Source organism: Thalassophryne amazonica, chromosome 20 (genome assembly GCF_902500255.1).
Source record: "Thalassophryne amazonica chromosome 20, fThaAma1.1, whole genome shotgun sequence".
NCBI classification, from domain to species: Eukaryota; Metazoa; Chordata; class Actinopteri; order Batrachoidiformes; family Batrachoididae; genus Thalassophryne; species Thalassophryne amazonica.
Window position 1 is genome coordinate 8,926,522 of NC_047122.1, and position 19,680 is coordinate 8,946,201.

The 19,680-nt window shown below is 41.1% G+C and overlaps 1 protein-coding gene across 1 annotated transcript in view; it reads right to left on the reverse strand.

Moving 5' to 3' along the window:
* The window catches only part of LOC117502369 (collagen alpha-1(XXVIII) chain-like), a 100,318-nt gene that overhangs the window by 37,603 nt on the left and 43,035 nt on the right, over window positions 1-19,680 (reverse strand). Inside the window, exons 4-5 of the mRNA XM_034161402.1 lie at window positions 5,068-5,136; window positions 178-249 (exon numbers count right to left, since the gene is read on the reverse strand). Coding sequence (XP_034017293.1) covers window positions 178-249; window positions 5,068-5,130 — 135 coding nt within the window. The 5' untranslated portion in view covers window positions 5,131-5,136. The remainder of the gene's footprint in view (window positions 1-177; window positions 250-5,067; window positions 5,137-19,680) is intronic.

The window sequence follows — 19,680 nt, forward strand, 5'->3', positions numbered from 1 at the left end:
GAAGAAAATGGATGGATGGATACACACAGCAGCCACTACACATGTCCCACCATGTCTGTGTGTGGCTCTGCCATCTGAACCAAACAACAGCATGAATACCTTGCGTGTTGGATTTACCACCTGCTGAGGAAACATGTAACCTTGACCATACTGATTTGTTACCTTTACCCAGCATACCTTAGCTCCGAGAGGCCCAGCTGGTCCTGGAAGCCCTGAAAGACCCCTCGGCCCACGGCCCCCTCTGTCCCCCTGCAGAAAAACGACTGCATTAACACAGTAGCTACATTCTATACAGAAGTGTAGTGGTACTGACATGCACACACACACACCACACACATACACATTTGCTCAGGCGGCCAAAAAAGACCCTATAAGAAAAATGATTATGGAACATTTCAGCCAAATAAGAAATAATTTTCAGAAAAATATCAATAAATGGGTTTACTTTTTTGGGTTTGCTTGGACCCATAGACTGTAGATATCCTTGATAAGGCCTGCGTGATGCCTACAGAGACCAAAACTGTTTTTTGTACCAGGTTGTAATCATGTTATTTGTGCTGTAACGTTGGGCATTTTAACACAGGCTCCTATGGGAATGTGCTCCGTTTTGGAGCCATTCTCATGCAGCCAGTCAAGGAACTGCAACTTTCTCTTCTTCAGGTAGAGCTTCATTTGATGCCATCAAAGTTTACCGCTTGCTTGGACCCCAGGTGTACTGATTAAGGTTAAAGTGCATCAATGGCAGTAATGATCTGCAGCTGCACTAAAATGTACTTTGTGCACAGTTTGCGTACTTAAGAAAACAAGCACAAAGTAAACTGTTTAACTCATAAAATATGAAGAAGTTTGTTGAAGGCTGCAGTGGATTTCAGCACACAGCGCAAACCTTTAATGTCTAAAAAGGACACTGTAGGAGCCTAGTCTACTACTAGGGTACTGACATGTTTAACCCCAGGAATGACCTGGTTGCTGACCTGGTTTAACCCCAGGAATGACCTGGTTGCTGACCTGGTTTAACCCCAGGAATGACCTGGTGTAATGTGGGTCACCATCAGCTTGGTCAGTTAATTCATGGATATGTTGTTGGCAGTAAGAGGTAATCCTTTATGACCCGAGGCCATCAAATATGGCCATCGAGTATCATGAAGGATTTGTCTATCTGTCAAGCTTAGAGTTCAAGAGTAGAATCAGTTTGAACTAACAACTCACAGAACACTATTTCCAGCAGTAAAATAACAGAGTAACAGACAGGATGCTGATGTGATCGACAGCTGCTAGCCCTTTGCTTCACTAACAGTCCCAGAATTTAGACATGATGATACTGAGACTTGCTCCATTGTTAGTAACAAGATTTGTGTGGAAGGGGAAAATTGTTCAGTGGTGTCTCAGCAGACAGACTGTTCCACAGCACAGTAAGAGAAAGTTCTGTGGCCTACTGACCGAATAAGATCAGCCAGACAGGGAGGCACTCGTACATGAAGGATTTTCTATGCCAGTAACAAAACCTTAAAATCTGGCCTCACACAGACAGGAAACCAATATAAGGGAGACCAGAAACAGCATAATATTGTCAAACTTTCTCCTTCTGGTCAGAATTCTAGCAGCTGCCTTCTGAACTAACTGGAGAGCTCTGATGCTGGACTGCAGTAAACCAGAGAATACGGCATTACTGTAATTAATCTAGAAGAGACAAAGGCATGAATCAATGTCTTTGCATTAACCATAGCCAGATTATGTGGAATCTTTGCAATATTATGGAGGTGATAGAAAGCAATCTTGGAGATTTCTCTAAGGTGTAGGTTGAAGTGTGGGATCAAAGCCCACCTCAAGATTTTTCACTTCATAACTATAATAAATAAGACAAAATTACAAAATTAAAGTGAGCTGGTCAAAATGATGCCTGTGTCTCACATGACCAATGACCATCATCTCTGTCTGAAGCCAGGCAGTCCAATAAAGTCCTAGTGTGGGCAAGACTATCTGCAGTCATTGGCATGTACAACTGAGCATCGTAAGGAAAAGTATGTCAGGATTTGAGTTTTGCCGGCTTTTATTTCTTGGTTTTGTGTTTTTTTCAGCTAGGCTCTGTTTGTGTATTCTCTTGTTGGGGTTTTTCTGTTTGGATCTGTCTGTCACTCTCTCTCTTGTCTGGCTCTTGATGGTGGGTGTTTTCCTCTCTCTGGCCACACCCTCCTTCTGTTGTGTTCCACGTACACCTGTTCTCAATCTGCACCTCATCACCTGGGTGTATTTGAGCTCCTCTTTGTGCCTTACTCCCTTGCCAGATTGTAGCACCTTGTGCCTCTTTCCAGCTCGTATTTCCTTGCCTTGCTTCGTTTGCCTCATCGTGTTTTTGACCATCTGCCTGTGTACCTTGACCACACCTAAGCCTGATGTTTTTGTTACTGTTGCTCTTTTTGGACTGCCTTTCTGTGTACCAACTCCAGCCTGTTTACTGAGTAAATGTCTTAACTCCACTGAGCTGTGTATCTGCGTCCTGCATTTGTGTCCAGCCCTTCTTGCCTGTCAAACCTGATAAAGTAATTCCAAAATGTCACAATGTCTCAGCAAGAGGAGCTATATTGCGAGGGAATAGCAGAGGACCACTGTGGTACCCATATTTTATTGGAACAAGATTTAAATTAATGTTGTTATACCAAACACACTGAAATAAGTAAGATGTAACCTCGTGAGAACATCATCAGTAATCCCAAAATTTACAAGACGATTCAATAATATAAGATTATTGATGATTTCAAACGCAGTACGAAGATCTAACAAAAGCAGCACCATAGCAGTGTCTGAGTCCATTGTAAGCAGATCATTCACCACTTTACTAAGTGCTGTCTCTGTGGAGTGGTGCATTTTAAACACAGACTGCAATAGCTCAAAGAAGATATTTTTGGCAAGATAATCCACAAGCTGTTGTGAAATCACTTTGTCAAGTATTTAAGAGCAAAAGGATAGGTTCGATATTGATCTGTTATTTTTCAATAAACCTGGATCCAGGTTAGATTTCTCAAGAATAAGTTTGGTCACTGCAGATTTAAAACTTGTAGGGAAAGAGCCTGAGGTTAGTGACAGATTAATAATTTTTAGGATAATGGGCGCAAGTGCATCCCACAGGTACATAAAAAGGGAAGGTTGTGTTGGGTCAAAAAAAAAAAAAGTTGTGTTTTTTAGCAGAGTTCATGAGGTGGGACAGCATACCCAGTGAAATATTGTTGATGGTGCATACATCAGTAACAGGATCTGGTAGCAGGACCAGAGCTGCTTGAAGAATTCTTGAGCAGTAAATAGTGAGCAGCTTACAGCTGTAAATTGTCCTTGAGTAAGTGTCTCCACAGTGTCAAACAAGAACTTTGAATTGTGCTTGTTATTCCTAAGAAAGTCAGAGCAGTAGGCTCGCTTTGTAGCCAATAATACATGCTTGTAATCCAGGATGGCACTGCACCATGCAAGGTGGAAAACTAAGTTTGAGCAGCCCCATTTGCACTTCAAGCTCCTCTACATTTGCATTTTAGGGCAGCATGATTTTATGCTAGGTGCAGCAATTGCATGTAGTAGATTCATGAGCACTGAGTTTAAGTTATTCACTGAATGATCATTATCAGAAAGTGTCCCAAAAAAATCAGGCAGTCTGGTATTAAGTTCATTTCTGGTTGAGAAGCTAATGTGATGCCAAGTTACAGGTATCCACTCCCAGTGGACAGATTAATGAAACTGTAAACTTAAATGACTGATGTGAAATCACAAATACAAGAAAAGCAATGCCAATATCTGAGACAGTACTATCACAAATGACAACCAAATCCAGAATGTTACTGCAACAATTTGTCGATCCCTGAATACACTGATGAAATCCCAACATTTTCACAATGTCCAAACATTTTTCGGAGTGCATCAAAAGGCTTATTTACATATATATTCAACATGAGTTGCCAGATTACAAATAAACTTACAAAATTAACTTAAGAAATTGGAACTTGGACCCAAAGGCCTTGACAGTGTCGACGTAACATGACTGAATTTTGTCCTTCTGATCATGACCATAGCCCAAATGGGGCAGAAAAATAGATGCTCAAATGAACTAAATCTAAGACCCCCATGAGACATTAAGATAAACCTAGATTTGTAAATTAAAGCAGCACCTCTGCCTTGCTTAGTATCACAGGGAACATGACTGTGTACATACGTAGGTGAGCAGGTATCATTTAAAGGCAGGAGGAGATTGGGCTTCAACCAAGATTCAAATAAGCTAATCATATCAAAATGATATTCTAAAACTAGGCTAGTAATCAACAATGATTTTTAAATTTAATTCAATTCATTTAAATAGTGGCAAGTCACAACACAACTGTCTCAGGATGTTTCCCATGGGTCAGGACCTTATATTAATGAAATCCAGACAAAGAACCTTACTCGGATTGGCAGCTGGGCTAGGTGAACATGAGAATGAAAACATGAACCTAAACTGAGACGTCTTATGCACACACACACACATGCACACACACACACACACACACACACACACTAGGACAAAACCAGAGTTCCACACAGGCCAAAAGTAATAAAAGCATGAATTTTGATGCACTGCAAAATCAGTTGGAGGGACATACAAAGTTTCGGGGATCACCTAAATACATGTTTATGCTACGTATGAATGAATTTCATCAACTGCTACTTGAGACATTGTGCTAACAAGTGAACATGAGCAGGCAAACATGCTGAATGCTTTATCATCCCATTTCATAACCTTGAGAAATCATAATCAATCACTAAATACTAACAGGCACTAGATTTTCATAACATAAACCTCTAGATCATGGCTGTCAATGTGATTCCAGAAAGGGCCAAGAGGGTGTAGGTTTTCTTTATAACCACCAACCCCATCAGGTGATTTCATTAATGAACTAACCCAGTCTGCTCAAAGTGATGTTAACCAGTAAAATCACCTGGATGAGTTGGCGATTACAAAGAAAAACCTGCACATATCCTGGCAGCTGTCATGTATGACTTGAGCACACAGCAAGCACGAGCATTATGGGTTACTCAACATGACCTGACCTTTTCTCCAGGGATTCCTTTTCCTGCTGCTCCCTCTGATCCCTGGGATCCTGATAGTCCCATTTCTCCCTAAGACAAAAAACACAATGACAAAGAGCAGCGTCACACTGCAGCCTCAAATATACACACACCTGTCTGTCACAAAGAAAAATATGGAACAGGATGTTTAATTTTACACACACACACACACACACACACACACACACACACACACACACACACACACACACACACACACACACACACACACACACACCAAATCAGAAAAAGTTGTGACAGTGTGGAAATAAAAGTCAGTCATTGTAATGACTGACTTTTATTTTGTTGACAACATTATCAACCCAAGATGTTTTTCTGGTCAACTTCCTTTCATTTGTTAATATACTGTGTTCATATATATTTTCTGTATCAAGTCACATTTTTTTTTGTCAAAAAAAAAAAATTGAAATATCGAAAATATGAGTATCAAAACATGATCCTCATGGTCTAACAGTACACATAAATATGCTCGCAATTTAAATAAATACAACTATGGCTTGTCAAAATGTTTAAGTTTATATTAATTACTTACAGCACCTATAATGTGTTTTTTTTTTTAAACCTTGAGTAATCACACTTTCATCCTTTTTATTTTGATGCCAGTGACTTGGTCTGTAAATAAAGTCTGTTTTTGGGAGCAGTGGCTCATTTGGATGTCCATGCCTTTGGACACTTTTGAACAACAGCAACAGACCAGGGACCTCATGATGCATTTCCACGCCAACGATCAGATGTATCAAAAGTGAAATGACTGTTCAATAGGATTGATAAATGGAATAGTTTTGACAGTGCTGAATGCTTGGTCTCCAAAGGAAAGGTCAAACAAGGTCAATGTCCATTGGATTCTATGACATGTGACATATGTTACGCTGTAACATCAATCAATCAATCAACTTTTTTCTTGTATAGCGCCAAATCACAACAAACAGTTGCCCCAAGGCGCTCCACATTGCAAGGCAAGGCCATACAATAATTATGAAACACAGTCTACGTCTAAAGCAACATAACCAAGGGATGGTCCAGGGTCACCCGATCCAGCCCTAACTATAAGCCTTAGCGAAAAGGAAAGTTTTAAGCCTAATCTTAAAAGTAGAGAGGGTATCTGTCTCCCTGATCTGAATTGGGAGCTGGTTCCACAGGAGAGGAGCCTGAAAGCTGAAGGCTCTGCCTCCCATTCTACTCTTACAAACCCTAGGAACTACAAGTAAGCCCGCAGTCTGAGAGCGAAGCGCTCTAATGGGGTAATATGGTACTACGAGGTCCCTAAGATAAGATGGGACCTGATTATTCAAAACCTTATAAGTAAGAAGAAGAATTTTAAATTCTATTCTAGCATTAACAGGAAGCCAATGAAGGGAGGCCAACACGGGTGAGATATGCTCTCTCCTGCTAGTCCCCGTCAGTACTCTAGCTGCAGCATTCTGAACCAACTGAAGGCTTTTTAGGGAACTTTTAGGACAACCTGATAATAATGAATTACAATAGTCCAGCCTAGAGGAAATAAATGCATGAATTAGTTTTTCAGCATCACTCTGAGACAAGACCTTTCTGATTTTAGAGATATTGCGTAAATGCAAAAAGGCAGTCCTACATATTTGTTTACTATGCGCTTTGAATGACATATCCTGATCAAAAATAACTCCAAGATTTCTCACAGTATTACTAGAGATCAGGGAAATGCCATCCAGAGTAACGATCTGGTTAGACACCATGCTTCTAAGATTTGTGGGGCCAAGTACAATAACTTCAGTTTTATCTGAGTTTAAAAGCAGGAAATTAGAGGTCATCCATGTCTTTATGTCTGTAAGACAATCCTGCAGTTTAGCTAATTGGTGCGTATCCTCTGGCTTCATGGATAGATAAAGCTGGGTATCATCTGCGTAACAATGAAAATTTAAGCAATACCGTCTAATAATACTGCCCAAGGGAAGCATGTATAAAGTGAATAAAATTGGTCCTAGCACAGAACCTTGTGGAACTCCATAATTAACTTTAGTCTGTGAAGAAGATTCCCCATTTACATGAACAAACTGTAATCTATTAGACAAATATGATTCAAACCACCGCAGCGCAATGCCTTTAATACCTATGACATGCTCTAATCTCTGTAATAAAATTTTATGGTCAACAGTATCAAAAGCAGCACTGAGGTCCAACAGAACAAGCACAGAGATAAGTCCACTGTCCGAAGCCATAAGAAGATCATTTGTAACCTTCACTAATGCTGTTTCTGTACTATGATGAATTCTAAAACCTGACTGAAACTCTTCAAATAGACCATTCCTCTGCAGGTGATCAGTTAGCTGTTTTACAACTACCCTCTCAAGAATCTTTGAGAGAAAAGGAAGGTTGGAGATTGGCCTATAATTAGCTAAGATAGCTGGGTCAAGTGATGGCTTTTTAAGTAATGGTTTAATTACTGCCACCTTAAAGGCCTGTGGTACATAACCAACTAACAAAGATAGATTGATCATATTTAAGATTGAAGCATTAAATAATGGTAGGACTTCCTTGAGCAGCCTGGCAGGAATGGGGTCTAATAAGCATGTTGATGGTTTGGATGAAGTAACTAATGAAAATAACTCAGACAGAACAATCGGAGAGAAAGAGTCTAACCAAATACCGGCATCACTGAAAGCAGCCAAAGATAACGACACATCTTTGGGATGGTTATGAGTAATTTTTTCTCTAATAGTCAAAATTTTGTTAGCAAAGAAAGTCATGAAGTCATTACTAGTTAAAGTTAATGGAATACTCAGCTCAATAGAGCTCTGACTCTTTGTCAGCCTGGCTACAGTGCTGAAAAGAAACCTGGGGTTGTTCTTATTTTCTTCAATTAGTGATGAGTAGAAAGATGTCCTAGCTTCACGAAGGGCTTTCTTATAGAGCAACAAACTCTTTTTCCAGGCTAAGTGAAGATCTTCTAAATTAGTGAGACGCCATTTCCTCTCCAACTTACGGGTTATCTGCTTTAAGCTACGAGTTTGTGAGTTATACCACGGAGTCAGACACTTCTGATTTAAAGCTCTCTTTTTCAGAGGAGCTACAGCATCCAAAGTTGTCTTCAATGAGGATGTAAAACTATTGACAAGATACTCTAACTCCCTTACAGAGTTTAGGTAGCTACTCTGCTCTGTGTTGGTATATGACATTAGAGAACATAAAGAAGGAATCATATCCTTAAACCTAGTTACAGCGCTTTCTGAAAGACTTCTAGTGTAATGAAACTTATTCCCCACTGCAGGGTAGTCCATCAGGGTAAATGTAAATGTTATTAAAAAATGATCAGACAAAAGGGAGTTTTCAGGGAATACTGTTAAGTCTTCTATTTCCATACCATAAGTCAGAACAAGATCTAAGATATGATTAAAGTGGTGGGTGGACTCATTTACTTTTTGAGCAAAGCCGATAGAGTCTAATAATAGATTAAATGCAGTGTTGAGGCTGTCATTCTCAGCATCTGTGTGGATGTTAAAATCGCCCGCTATAATTATCTTATCTGAGCTAAGCACTAAGTCAGACAAAAGGTCTGAAAATTCACAGAGAAACTCACAGTAACGACCAGGTGGACGATAGATAATAACAAATAAAACTGGTTTTTGGGACTTCCAATTTGGATGGACAAGACTAAGAGACAAGCTTTCAAATGAATTAAAGCTCTGTCTAGGTTTTTGATTAATTAATAAGCTTGAATGGAAGATTGCTGCTAATCCTCCGCCCCGGCCCGTGCTACGAGCATTCTGACAGTTAGTGTGACTCGGGGGTGTTGACTCATTTAAACTAACATATTCATCCTGCTGTAACCAAGTTTCTGTTAGGCAGAATAAATCAATACGTTGATCAATTATTATATCATTTACCAACAGGGACTTAGAAGAAAGAGACCTAATGTTTAATAGACCACATTTAACTGTTTTAGTCTGTGGTGCAATTGAAGGTGCTATATTATTTTTTCTTTTTGAATTTTTATGCTTAAATAGATTTTTGCTAGTTATTGGTGGTCTGGGAGCAGGCACCGTCTCTACGGGGATGGGGTAATAGGGGGATGGCAGGGGGAGAGAAGCTGCAGAGAGGTGTATAAGACCACAGCTCTGCCTCCTGGTCCCAACGCTAGACAGTCACAGTTTGGAGGATCCCAAAAAATTGGCCAGATTTCTAGAAATGAGAGCTGCTCCCTCTAAAGTGGGATGGATGCCGTCTCTCCTAACAAGACCAGGTTTTCCCCAGAAGCTTTGCCAATTATCAATGAAGCCCACCTCATTTTTTGGACACCACTCAGACAGCCAGCAATTCAAGGAGAACATGCGGCTAAACATGTCACTCCCGGTCTGACTGGGGAGGGGCCCAGAGAAAACAACAGAGTCCGACATTGTTTTTGCAAAGTTACACACCGATTCAATGTTAATTTTAGAACATGAACTAAGCATGACACATGATGCAAACTGTTACTTTTTAAAACCTGATTAACTCAACCAATAATTTGCTTTTGCATTTTGCATTTTTTTTTTTACCAAAATTTGAGTAACTTTAACTTTTGACCCCTGTACAAACTGAAACTGACCTTTGTCACCATTCTTGCTGCTTTTACCTCATAACTCCATAATATTCAGTCATAGATTGTCCAAACTATACCTTTTTGGAATCTTTATGATCAGGCAAATAATGTGGTGTATTTTTCAATATGATTGGAGCATCTTTTAATTTTGACCCCTGTGTAATTCTTCTATTGACCCCTACCTGGCTGCCTATTGAAAATTCAAGTGGACAATCAGTTTTTTTTAAAGAGTTAATGTCTATGGATTATTTGTGTCAAAACTGATGCTTGTATCACCATTTGCAGGATTCCACTCTAAATATTATCTTATCTGCTGCACTATATATGAGATGTAAGATGCTGCTCCTCAGTGTGTTGGAGTTATTCTGTAGATACACTGTTTTATTTTATCATGCATGTTTTGTGTTCTCTGCTCTGGTAGAATGTAGTTCTCTCTGCTCTGATAAAGTGTACTGTACTGATGTGATGGGTGAAGGTTACTTAAGATATGTGACATGACGTGCTTCTGCAAGTTGTGGTATCTCTGTGTGCACGCTAAGCTCTTTTTCAGGACATGTGAAGATGACCCAGGCAGAATGCAGCCATAAGCGGAGCAGTGAGATAAAGAATAGAGAATTGAATGTTCCAACCACAGTGTGATTATGATACATTAGTCCTTGTGTCAGAAGAAGTGTGATTAATCGTTAGATGTCTTAAACACATCTTAATTGAGCCCAAGATTAAAAAGGTTCTGAAAGTCCTGAATGTATTGTGCAATCAGCGGTTCTGCGGCAACAGCTCACGCGCTATCACTCCTCCCCTTAGGAGCTGTACCGCCCATGTATGTAGGGAAGTCCTAAATAAAAGAGCAGGAGCGCAGGCCAGACTTTAGTGTAGCCTTGGTGTACAGCCTGGCCGCACTCCGCGCGTGATTAATTTGACTTTCTGTCTCACTGGTGTTTCTTGACTCTGTTTGTCTTATCAAAGGTTTTAAGAATGTTTGGAGGAGAAAATACCCAACATTGACTGGGGGCTACGTCCGGGATCTCAACAACACCGGAGGTGTCCGGCGGGGGTCGCCAAGTCCAGACGTAAATCCTTGGCCAAGGTCCGATCGATTGATCGTGTCTGCAATTGTCGACCACCGTTGGCATCGTCTGGTTGACGAGATTTTCCCGAAGAAGACAGACAGGAAGTCGAGTCAGTGAGTAAAATTTCTTTGTAAACAGTACTGAGTGAGTGGTGATCAGATCACATAAAACAGTTAAATTCCGCAAGCGATGATACAGAATCGTCTGTTAATGCAAAGCAGTTAAACTCTGTAAGGAGGGTGCGGACTCCTCTGTTTATATACGCGTACCGGTAGGGGATAAAAGTGATCACATAAAACAGTTAAACTCCGTAAGCGATGGCGTGGAATCGTCTGTTAATGCAAAGCAGTTAAAATCCGCGAGGAGGGCGGACTCCTCTACGGTTGCGAGGGACGCCCGTAGTTAAATTCCGGAAGGAGGGTACGGACTCCTCTGTTTTAATACGTAAAGGAAATCCCGGGTAGAAATACGTGCACTGTAAAAAAGCAGTTAAATTTGGCAGGGACGGCGGAGTCCCCTAATGCAGGACATTAGTTAAATTTCACGGGAGGGTGAGCTCCCCTGGCATAAGAATACGCGTACGATTATTAAAAGTGTTTCTATGTGTAAATAGTGTTTTGTGTAAGTGTAAATAACTATGTGAAAGTGTAATACTTTGGACAACGTTAGTGACAACCGTGTGTGGATGCGAAGGCAAGTGATTCCGCTTCCTACGGGGAGGTGAAAGGAATCAACCACACGACGGCAAATTAATTGTCACGTCCGAAGAAGTGAAAACTTCAGATTTAGAACACCCTAGGTGTGCCCCCGTCTGAAGTCCAAATTACAACAAGGGATAATAAAAATGGGGGGTAAGACGTCTAAAAAGAAGGAAAATTTATCAACTGACGACTGGAAATTTATGGAAGCAAAAAATCCAAAAGCAACAAAGAAATTGGAGACCTGGATAAATAAACATGACTTTGACGGACGACTAAACCTGATCAGTATACAGAAGCTAAAGAAGGAGTTAGAACAGCAACATAAAGGTGATGAGAAAAAGATGCAGAAAGTAGGGGCAGATTTAGTGGCATTTTGGGAGGAGGAAGCAGAGAACAGACGGAAGGGAGCAGAGAAGCGACGATTAGAGAAAGCAAGGAAAAAGAAAGCTGTAGGTAAGGCAGAAGAAGATGTGATAATTCAGCACAGAGAATCAGAACAGCCTCAACAACCACCGCCGGCTGGACCGCCGGCAACAACGCATTTGTACCCTCCTCTACCAGAGGATGACGATGTACCGCCACCACAGTATGATTTGGCAGTAAAACCTAAGGTAAAAAGTGAAAAACCAGAAAAACCAGAAAAACCACAAACACGCAGTCAAGCGAAAGTGCCTACAGCCCCTCCCATGGTGGAACACAGTGACCAGGGAGGTGCCTATCCTATGATAGAAGTACCAAATCCTCGTGCAGGAACAGCAGGACATCGATCAACCATGCTCGTATATCGAACATGGAATGCTGATGATATCAAAGCAGCAGTCGACATGATACCATCGCCACATGTCGATATTGAGGGATTTATGCAGGATATAGAAAACATTAGAAATTCTTACCACCTTAATGGACCTGAAGTCCAACAGGTGTGGATGAAAGCATGTGGCCCTAAATGGAGTCAGATACGCGGAGACTGGAATCCTGCAGACCAGGATGGCGTACCGTTGCCACATGATGATCCAGTCTTGAAAACAAGAGTGGAAGCTATGATTACACGAGCAAAAGGTGTGTTAGGACCAAAAATAAATTACACTGAAATTACCAGGACAACACAGAAAGAAGGAGAACCATGGACAGAGTTTAGATGCAGATTTGAGAGTGTATTTAGGGTCCACAGTGGCATATTGCCAGGAACACCAGTGTATGAACAACAATTGAAAAACGCTCTGATCCAACATTCCAATAAGGATATAAAAGCTTGGATACAGAAACATTGGATTGGATTGCCTACAGGCACATTGGAAGAAACACATACACACTGTTGTCATGCAGAAGGAGTCTTAAAGCAGAAAAAGACAGGAAACAGCAACAAAGGAGTGTATGTAGCACACGGAGATGATGAAATATGTTACCAACAGGGTAACTTAAGACAGCAGAAGCAGTGCAAACGCCCCCAAAAGCCATGGCAAAATAGACAAGGTGGACAGCCACAACGTCAAGGACCATGGCAACCACAACAGCAGCACAGACAGGGAGGGCCACCACGTGGTCCCCTGATTTGTTGGAACTGTGGAAGAGAGAGACATATGTATAGAAATTGTCCGAATCCACCTACTGAGGGAGCAGCAGGAGGAATTCCACAACGGAATAATCCTCCGCAGCCACAGTATCCACAATGACTAGAATCCATAAGCCATGATTCCACATCAGATAGGCAGTCTGATTGTGATATGGATCTGTGTGCCTTACTGGGAAATCCGGTACCAAAACCAGAAGTGACTTTGTTGGTAAATGGACGACCAGTGACATTCCTTTGTGATACAGGAGCATGTAGAACCACATGTAATGACAACATACCTGTCCATCAATTAAGCAACGAAATCTTTAGGGTTCGCTCTGCAAATGGACAAACATCAGACGTCCCTATCACTAAACCCATAACGTTGACAGATCCATTTGGCCTGACATGTACTATGTCAGTGTTGAACATGCCACAATGTCCAGTTAACCTTTTAGGACGAGACGGATTGACTGCATTGGGCTTGTCCATAATTGTGGAACAAGGGAAATTAGTTGTTGAACGCACAGGAGGCGTTAACATGGTAAGAGAAGAAAGCGATGACCCCACATTCCACTATTACTATACATTTGACATTTCAGAAGAAGATGCTGCAGGATGGGGTAAAGATGTCGTCTTGCAAGCGACAGCCCTACTAAAAAATCCTGAACAAAAGATGTCACCACCTGACCTGCATGTCACAATGTGGCATAAAGATCCTCCAGGTCCGGATGGTGACTATGAAAACAAATTGAAAAACGTTTCACCTGTGAAGCTGACAATGACCGATTTGATTCATGATGGCAACTCAACAGCTGTCATAACAGTAACAGGTGCCACTGAAGATGTTTTAACATTGAGATTCACAGGTATGCCATTACATATGTCACTTTGTAAACCATATTTGACAGAATGGCAAGAATTGGGACTGACAGTCATAACAGCTTTGTCAGCCACTGATTGGAGCAGAGTTGGACCACGAACGGAGTTCAGTCCATCAACTAAATTGTATAAAGTGCCAGTTAATGTCTCATTGGTGCTGACAGCTGGAACACACATTGATGTGTCTTCACAATCCTGAGTGTTTCAGTTGAGTCCTGAAGAGGATGATCTTCTCTCTTCTGTACCATCAGGATTGTGGACAACAGGTCCTTCAGACGTAGGACTGATAAAAAATGCACAACCTGTAGTTATACGACCAAAAACAGAATACAGACCATGTGTAAGACAGTATCCATTGAAACCTGATGCAATTGAAGGAATCAGGCCAGTAATTGAGAATTTATTAACAGCAGGAGTAATAGTGCCATGTCCAGATTCACCATGTAATACACCCATATTTCCTGTGAAAAAGGCTCCGCCCTCAGTGGGGTGGAGAATGATTCAAGATCTGCAGGCAGTAAATGCTGCTGTGATTAAAAGAGCACCATGTGTTCCAGATCCACACACCTTGTTAAATTCGCTGAGACCAAATTCTAATAGTTTCTCAGTAATTGACATAAGTAATGCATTTCTCTCTGTGCCAGTACATCCAGATAGTCAATTCTGGTTTGCTTTTACCTTTAAAGGACAACGATATACATTCACCAGATTACCGCAGGGTTACGCAGAGAGTCCAACTATTTATTCTCAAGTCATGTCAGCATGTTTAGCCAATTTCGTTCCACCGGCAGATAGCCAACTATTAGTGTATGTTGATGACATTTTGATTGCCTCTGACACACGAGAAAACTGCATAACTGACACAGTAGCATTATTATGTTTCTTATTTGATAATGGCCACAAAGTGAGTAAAAACAAAGTTCAGTTGTGTAGGGATAAAGTAAAATATTTAGGACATGAATTATCAGCCACAGGGCGCACGATCCTGTCTGACAGGAAGGAAGCGATTTTATATGCTCCGAAACCACAAACTAAAAGACAGATGATGTCATTTCTTGGACTGACTAATTACTGCAGGGCATGGATTCCTTGCTATGCAGAGTTGACTAGTCCACTTTCTGATTTGATGTACAAGGATGATATTTCAATGTCAACCGTGTTGGAATGGAACAAAGATGCTGAGGAAGCCTTTGTAAAAGTAAAGCAAACATTAGTGTCATCCACAGTTTTGGCACTACCAGATTATAGTAAACCATTCATTCAAACAGTTGATTGTAAGAATAAGTTCATGACTAGTGTTTTGGTACAAGTGTATGGCTCAAAATTAAGGCCAGTTGCCTACTACTCATCTAAATTGGATGCAGTAGCAAGTGCTTTACCACCATGCGTACAGGCTGTTGTTGCGGCCTCTATGGCTGTTCAAAGTAGCAGTAATGTTGTTCTATTCCATCAGTTGACACTGAAAGTTCCACATGCAGTTTCTGCACTTCTGTTGCAGACAAACATGAGCCTTTTGTCCCCAGCAAGACATCTTTCGTGCATGTCCTTGCTATTATCACAACCACACCTTACGGTAGAGCGCTGTACAACATTGAATCCATCCACATTGATACCTTTACCTGAGGATGGTGAGCCGCACAATTGTCTTGATGTAGCTACGGTCTGTACGAAAGCACGCCCAGACCTCCAGGACACACCCATCCCAAACAGTACAATTGTGTATGTGGATGGTTCTTCCACTAAAAAACGCTTATGGACAAACACAATCTGGATATGCTGTTGTCACAAATTCAGAAGTATTGGATTCTGCTTCATTGCCATCGTCATTTTCAGCACAAGCAGCTGAATTAGTTGCTTTAACTGCAGCTTGCTATCTGTTTAAAGGTACGGCTGTATCAATTTATACAGACAGCCAGTACGCTTTCAGCACAGTGCATGTGTTTGCAAAACTGTGGGAAGAGCGTGGAATGGTGACATCATCTGGAAAGCCAGTGACTCATGCCACTCTCCTAACTGCACTACTGAAGGCTGTGAAATTGCCTAAACAAATTGCTATATGCAAATGTGCGGCTCACACCAAAGGCTCTGACAGTGTTTCACAAGGAAATGACTTTGCTGACAAAACCGCAAAGGCAGCAACAGCTCTTTCTATTTTTCTCCTATATGACACCCCTCCGGATATGACCACAAAAGAAACCCATATTGCCAAAAAATATGTTTAAATGGGCAGCTATTATGAGCCATGGCGTGACGCATGTCTCATCAGGGGGTATGATATCGCAATTGCAATCTATTTTTTGTCTTTATGGGTTCGATGCATATGCAAAACAGCATTGTAGAGCATGCATGATATGTGCAAAACACAACTCACAAGGCAATTTGAGACCCCAAAGAGGCAAATTTCCAACACCACAATATCCCTTTCAAGTGATTCATATGGATTATATACAGCTGAGTAAACATGAAGGGAAGGAATTTGTTTAGTCATAATTGATGCGTTCTCAAAATGGGTAGAATTGTTCCCTACAAAACATGCAGATGCACTTACAGTGGCTAAGGCATTGTGCAAAGACATCATTCCACGATTGGAATACCAGAAACAGTTTATTCAGATAATGGAGCGCATTTTGTTAATACAATAGTGCAATACGTAGGAGAAGCGCTACAGGTTAATCTCAAAAATCATTGTGCTTACCACCCACACAGTGCAGGATTAGTGGAAAGGACAAAGGGCACAATAAAAATAAGATTAAGGAAATGTATAGAAGAGACAAAACGAACCTGGATTGAATGTTTGGACCTAGTAAAATTGTATATGAGAATAACACCAACACCAACAGGTTTAACACCATTTGAGATACTTTATGGACGACCATATCGTCTACCAATTTTTGACATGGATACTAAAACAGCAGATGAGGAACAAACATTAGCAAATTTTATGAAAAAGACACTAACACAGAAAGAGATAACTTAAACACATTTACTGCCGAATAATTTTGATCTTCCACAGGACGGCCTTCCAGTAGTCTAGCCAGGAGACTGGGTGTTCATCAGAGTGATTAAGAGGAAGAACTGGTCCAGTCCTCGTTGGGAAGGTCCATACCAAGTGCTGTTAACAACACCAACTGCAGTAAAGATAGCGGAGAGATCAACATGGATACATCACTGTAAGATACAGCGTGTGTTGGCTGCCTCCACAGTGGAAGGGGAAGTCTGGCTACAAAGGGAGTCTATTTAATTAGCAATAGATTGTCTCAATGCCAGTGAAGCAGGGAGATCCTTGCACTATTAGGTGAGGTGGTTAACAACACTGTATCCTAGCAATCATAACTGAACTACAGCAGACCCCGGAGCGGCGTGCTCAGCGCCGCCGCTGCCGGACTGTTGGTAGGGCAGCCGGTTGCGTTGTGATCTTAGTGTGTTTCGTGCTCCTCGGATTCCTGGCCTGGTGGTTGACCCAAGAATTGCAGCTCACTGTGGACCGAGCCAGAGAACAACGCAAGCAACGTCAGAAGAGGTTTATTCATAATGTGAATGAGACAGATGGACACCCTCATATATACCATACTAATATGTGGTACAGATATGTTCATTTATTGGCTATGGAATTACGTTACTAATTGTTATGTTTGTTCGCAAATACCTATATCCTCAACACACCCAGCTCTGACGGCTAAACCGTACCCTGCTAGGGTGACAGAATGTCTTATCATACGGATGCATAATCAAACTGTATTTCGGGGGCAGCAGTTCTCAGCAAATCTGATAAGATGTAACACCACTTGCCTCAGTGCAACCACTTATATGATAGGGATTTCAACAGAGGACGTACAAGCGTGCCCAAGTGCTGCTCCATTGACTAGACTGAAGGGAAACGCAAAAATATCATCACGTTAAATTGTCATCACAACGGCCATTCCCAATTTGCTTTTACGGGACAGGGAATAAAAATGTAGGTAAAATTAAGAAACGTCTGTGTACCCAAACGTATGTTTTATCAAATAATTTAAGCCTAACCAAAACATAATATGTGGATGGTACTTATCTTCATCACATTGGATGGGGATGTAATTATACAGGCTCCTGTCCATGGGGAACGGATGAATCATGTGCTTATGTTAGTAAGTTTTGCTACCACCTGTAAATGGTACTCCGGTGTATGATGACATCTATTGGCTTTGTGGTTCCAGACTGTACATGAGTCTCCCACCAAATTGGGGGGGTGTGTGTGCACCTACCCAGGTGACTGACCATACATATGTGGTAGTGCCAAGGACCTCCACAGAGAAGAATGGCAGCACCAGACGGAGGAGATTGATATACCCAGATGTGTTACCACATAATCACATGTGGGGCTCGGATGTACCAAAGGACCAAAAATTGTGGTCTGTAGGAGATAAAATAGCACATTCATTGTTCCCCTGGATAGGAGTGGGAAAAAATTCATTAATGATTGAAACTCTGAATTATCGATTGGGTCTGTTCATGAATGTAACTGAAAAAATAGTAGCAGCTCAAAACACTGAAATAGATGCTTTATGTACCATGGTGATGCAAAATCGCATGGTTTTAGACTTGCTTACTGGTTCACAGGGAGGAGTTTGTGTTCTGCTGAACACAACATGCTGTACTTTCATCCCAGACTCCATTCATTCAGTGGATGTGCAGGACGCATTGGAAGAGCTGAATAAACTTCATGATGCAATGCATAAAGACACCCTAGCTGTGAACCGGTGGAATCCCTGGTCCTGGTTGACTTCAGGACCATGTTGGCAGTTACTACTGAAAATGGTGACACCAGTTATTATAGTCCTAATTCTGATTGGACTTTGCATGTGTTGTGTGATCCCTTATATCAAAACAATGGTTGGCAAAATGGTGTCAAATACATTTGTACAGTGTAATCTGGCCTTCCAACAAACTATGCCAAAATATCAAGCATTGAAACAGTCAGACCTTAGTGGAGAAAACTATAATGACTGTACTGAGAATTATGATGATATTGAAAAGCTCACAACTCCAGTTCAAGCTTGAACTGTTGACGTGATGAGTTAACACACTCTTAGCCTATGAAGCTTTAGCTGAAAATGTAATAAGACAAGTGGTGTAGTCGAATAATACAGAAAAACGGTTCATTTATACCAGTCAGCCGAAGTGACGTGTGGTGGTGGTGTGGAGATAATAGAATTTTTGACAGATTGCCTAGGAATGTGTCAGGCTACTGTGCTTTAGTGTCCCTACTCCTCCCAGTAAAAGCCATTCCCATTTTAGCCAAGGACTTGTTGACGCACCTAAAGTCTGTGGTGCCTGAAAATTGCAGCTGAAAATCTGAATAAGAAGTGGTTGCTTAGTAACAATTGTTTACTTTTAGGTGAAGATGTAATACCGTTGGAATGCATGATAAACAGAGGGGAATGTTGGAGTTATTCTGTAGATACACTGTTTTATTTTATCATGCATGTTTTGTGTTCTCTGCTCTGGTAGAATGTAGTTCTCTCTGCTCTGATAAAGTGTATTGTACTGATGTGATGGGTGAAGGTTACTTAAGATATGTGACATGACGTGCTTCTGCAAGTTGTGGTATCTCTGTGTGCACGCTAAGCTCTTTTTCAGGACATGTGAAGATGACCCAGGCAGAATGCAGCCATAAGCGGAGCAGTGAGATAAAGAATAGAGAATTGAATGTTCCAACCACAGTGTGATTATGATACATTAGTCCTTGTGTCAGAAGAAGTGTGATTAATCGTTAGATGTCTTAAACACATCTTAATTGAGCCCAAGATTAAAAAGATTCTGAAAGTCCTGAATGTA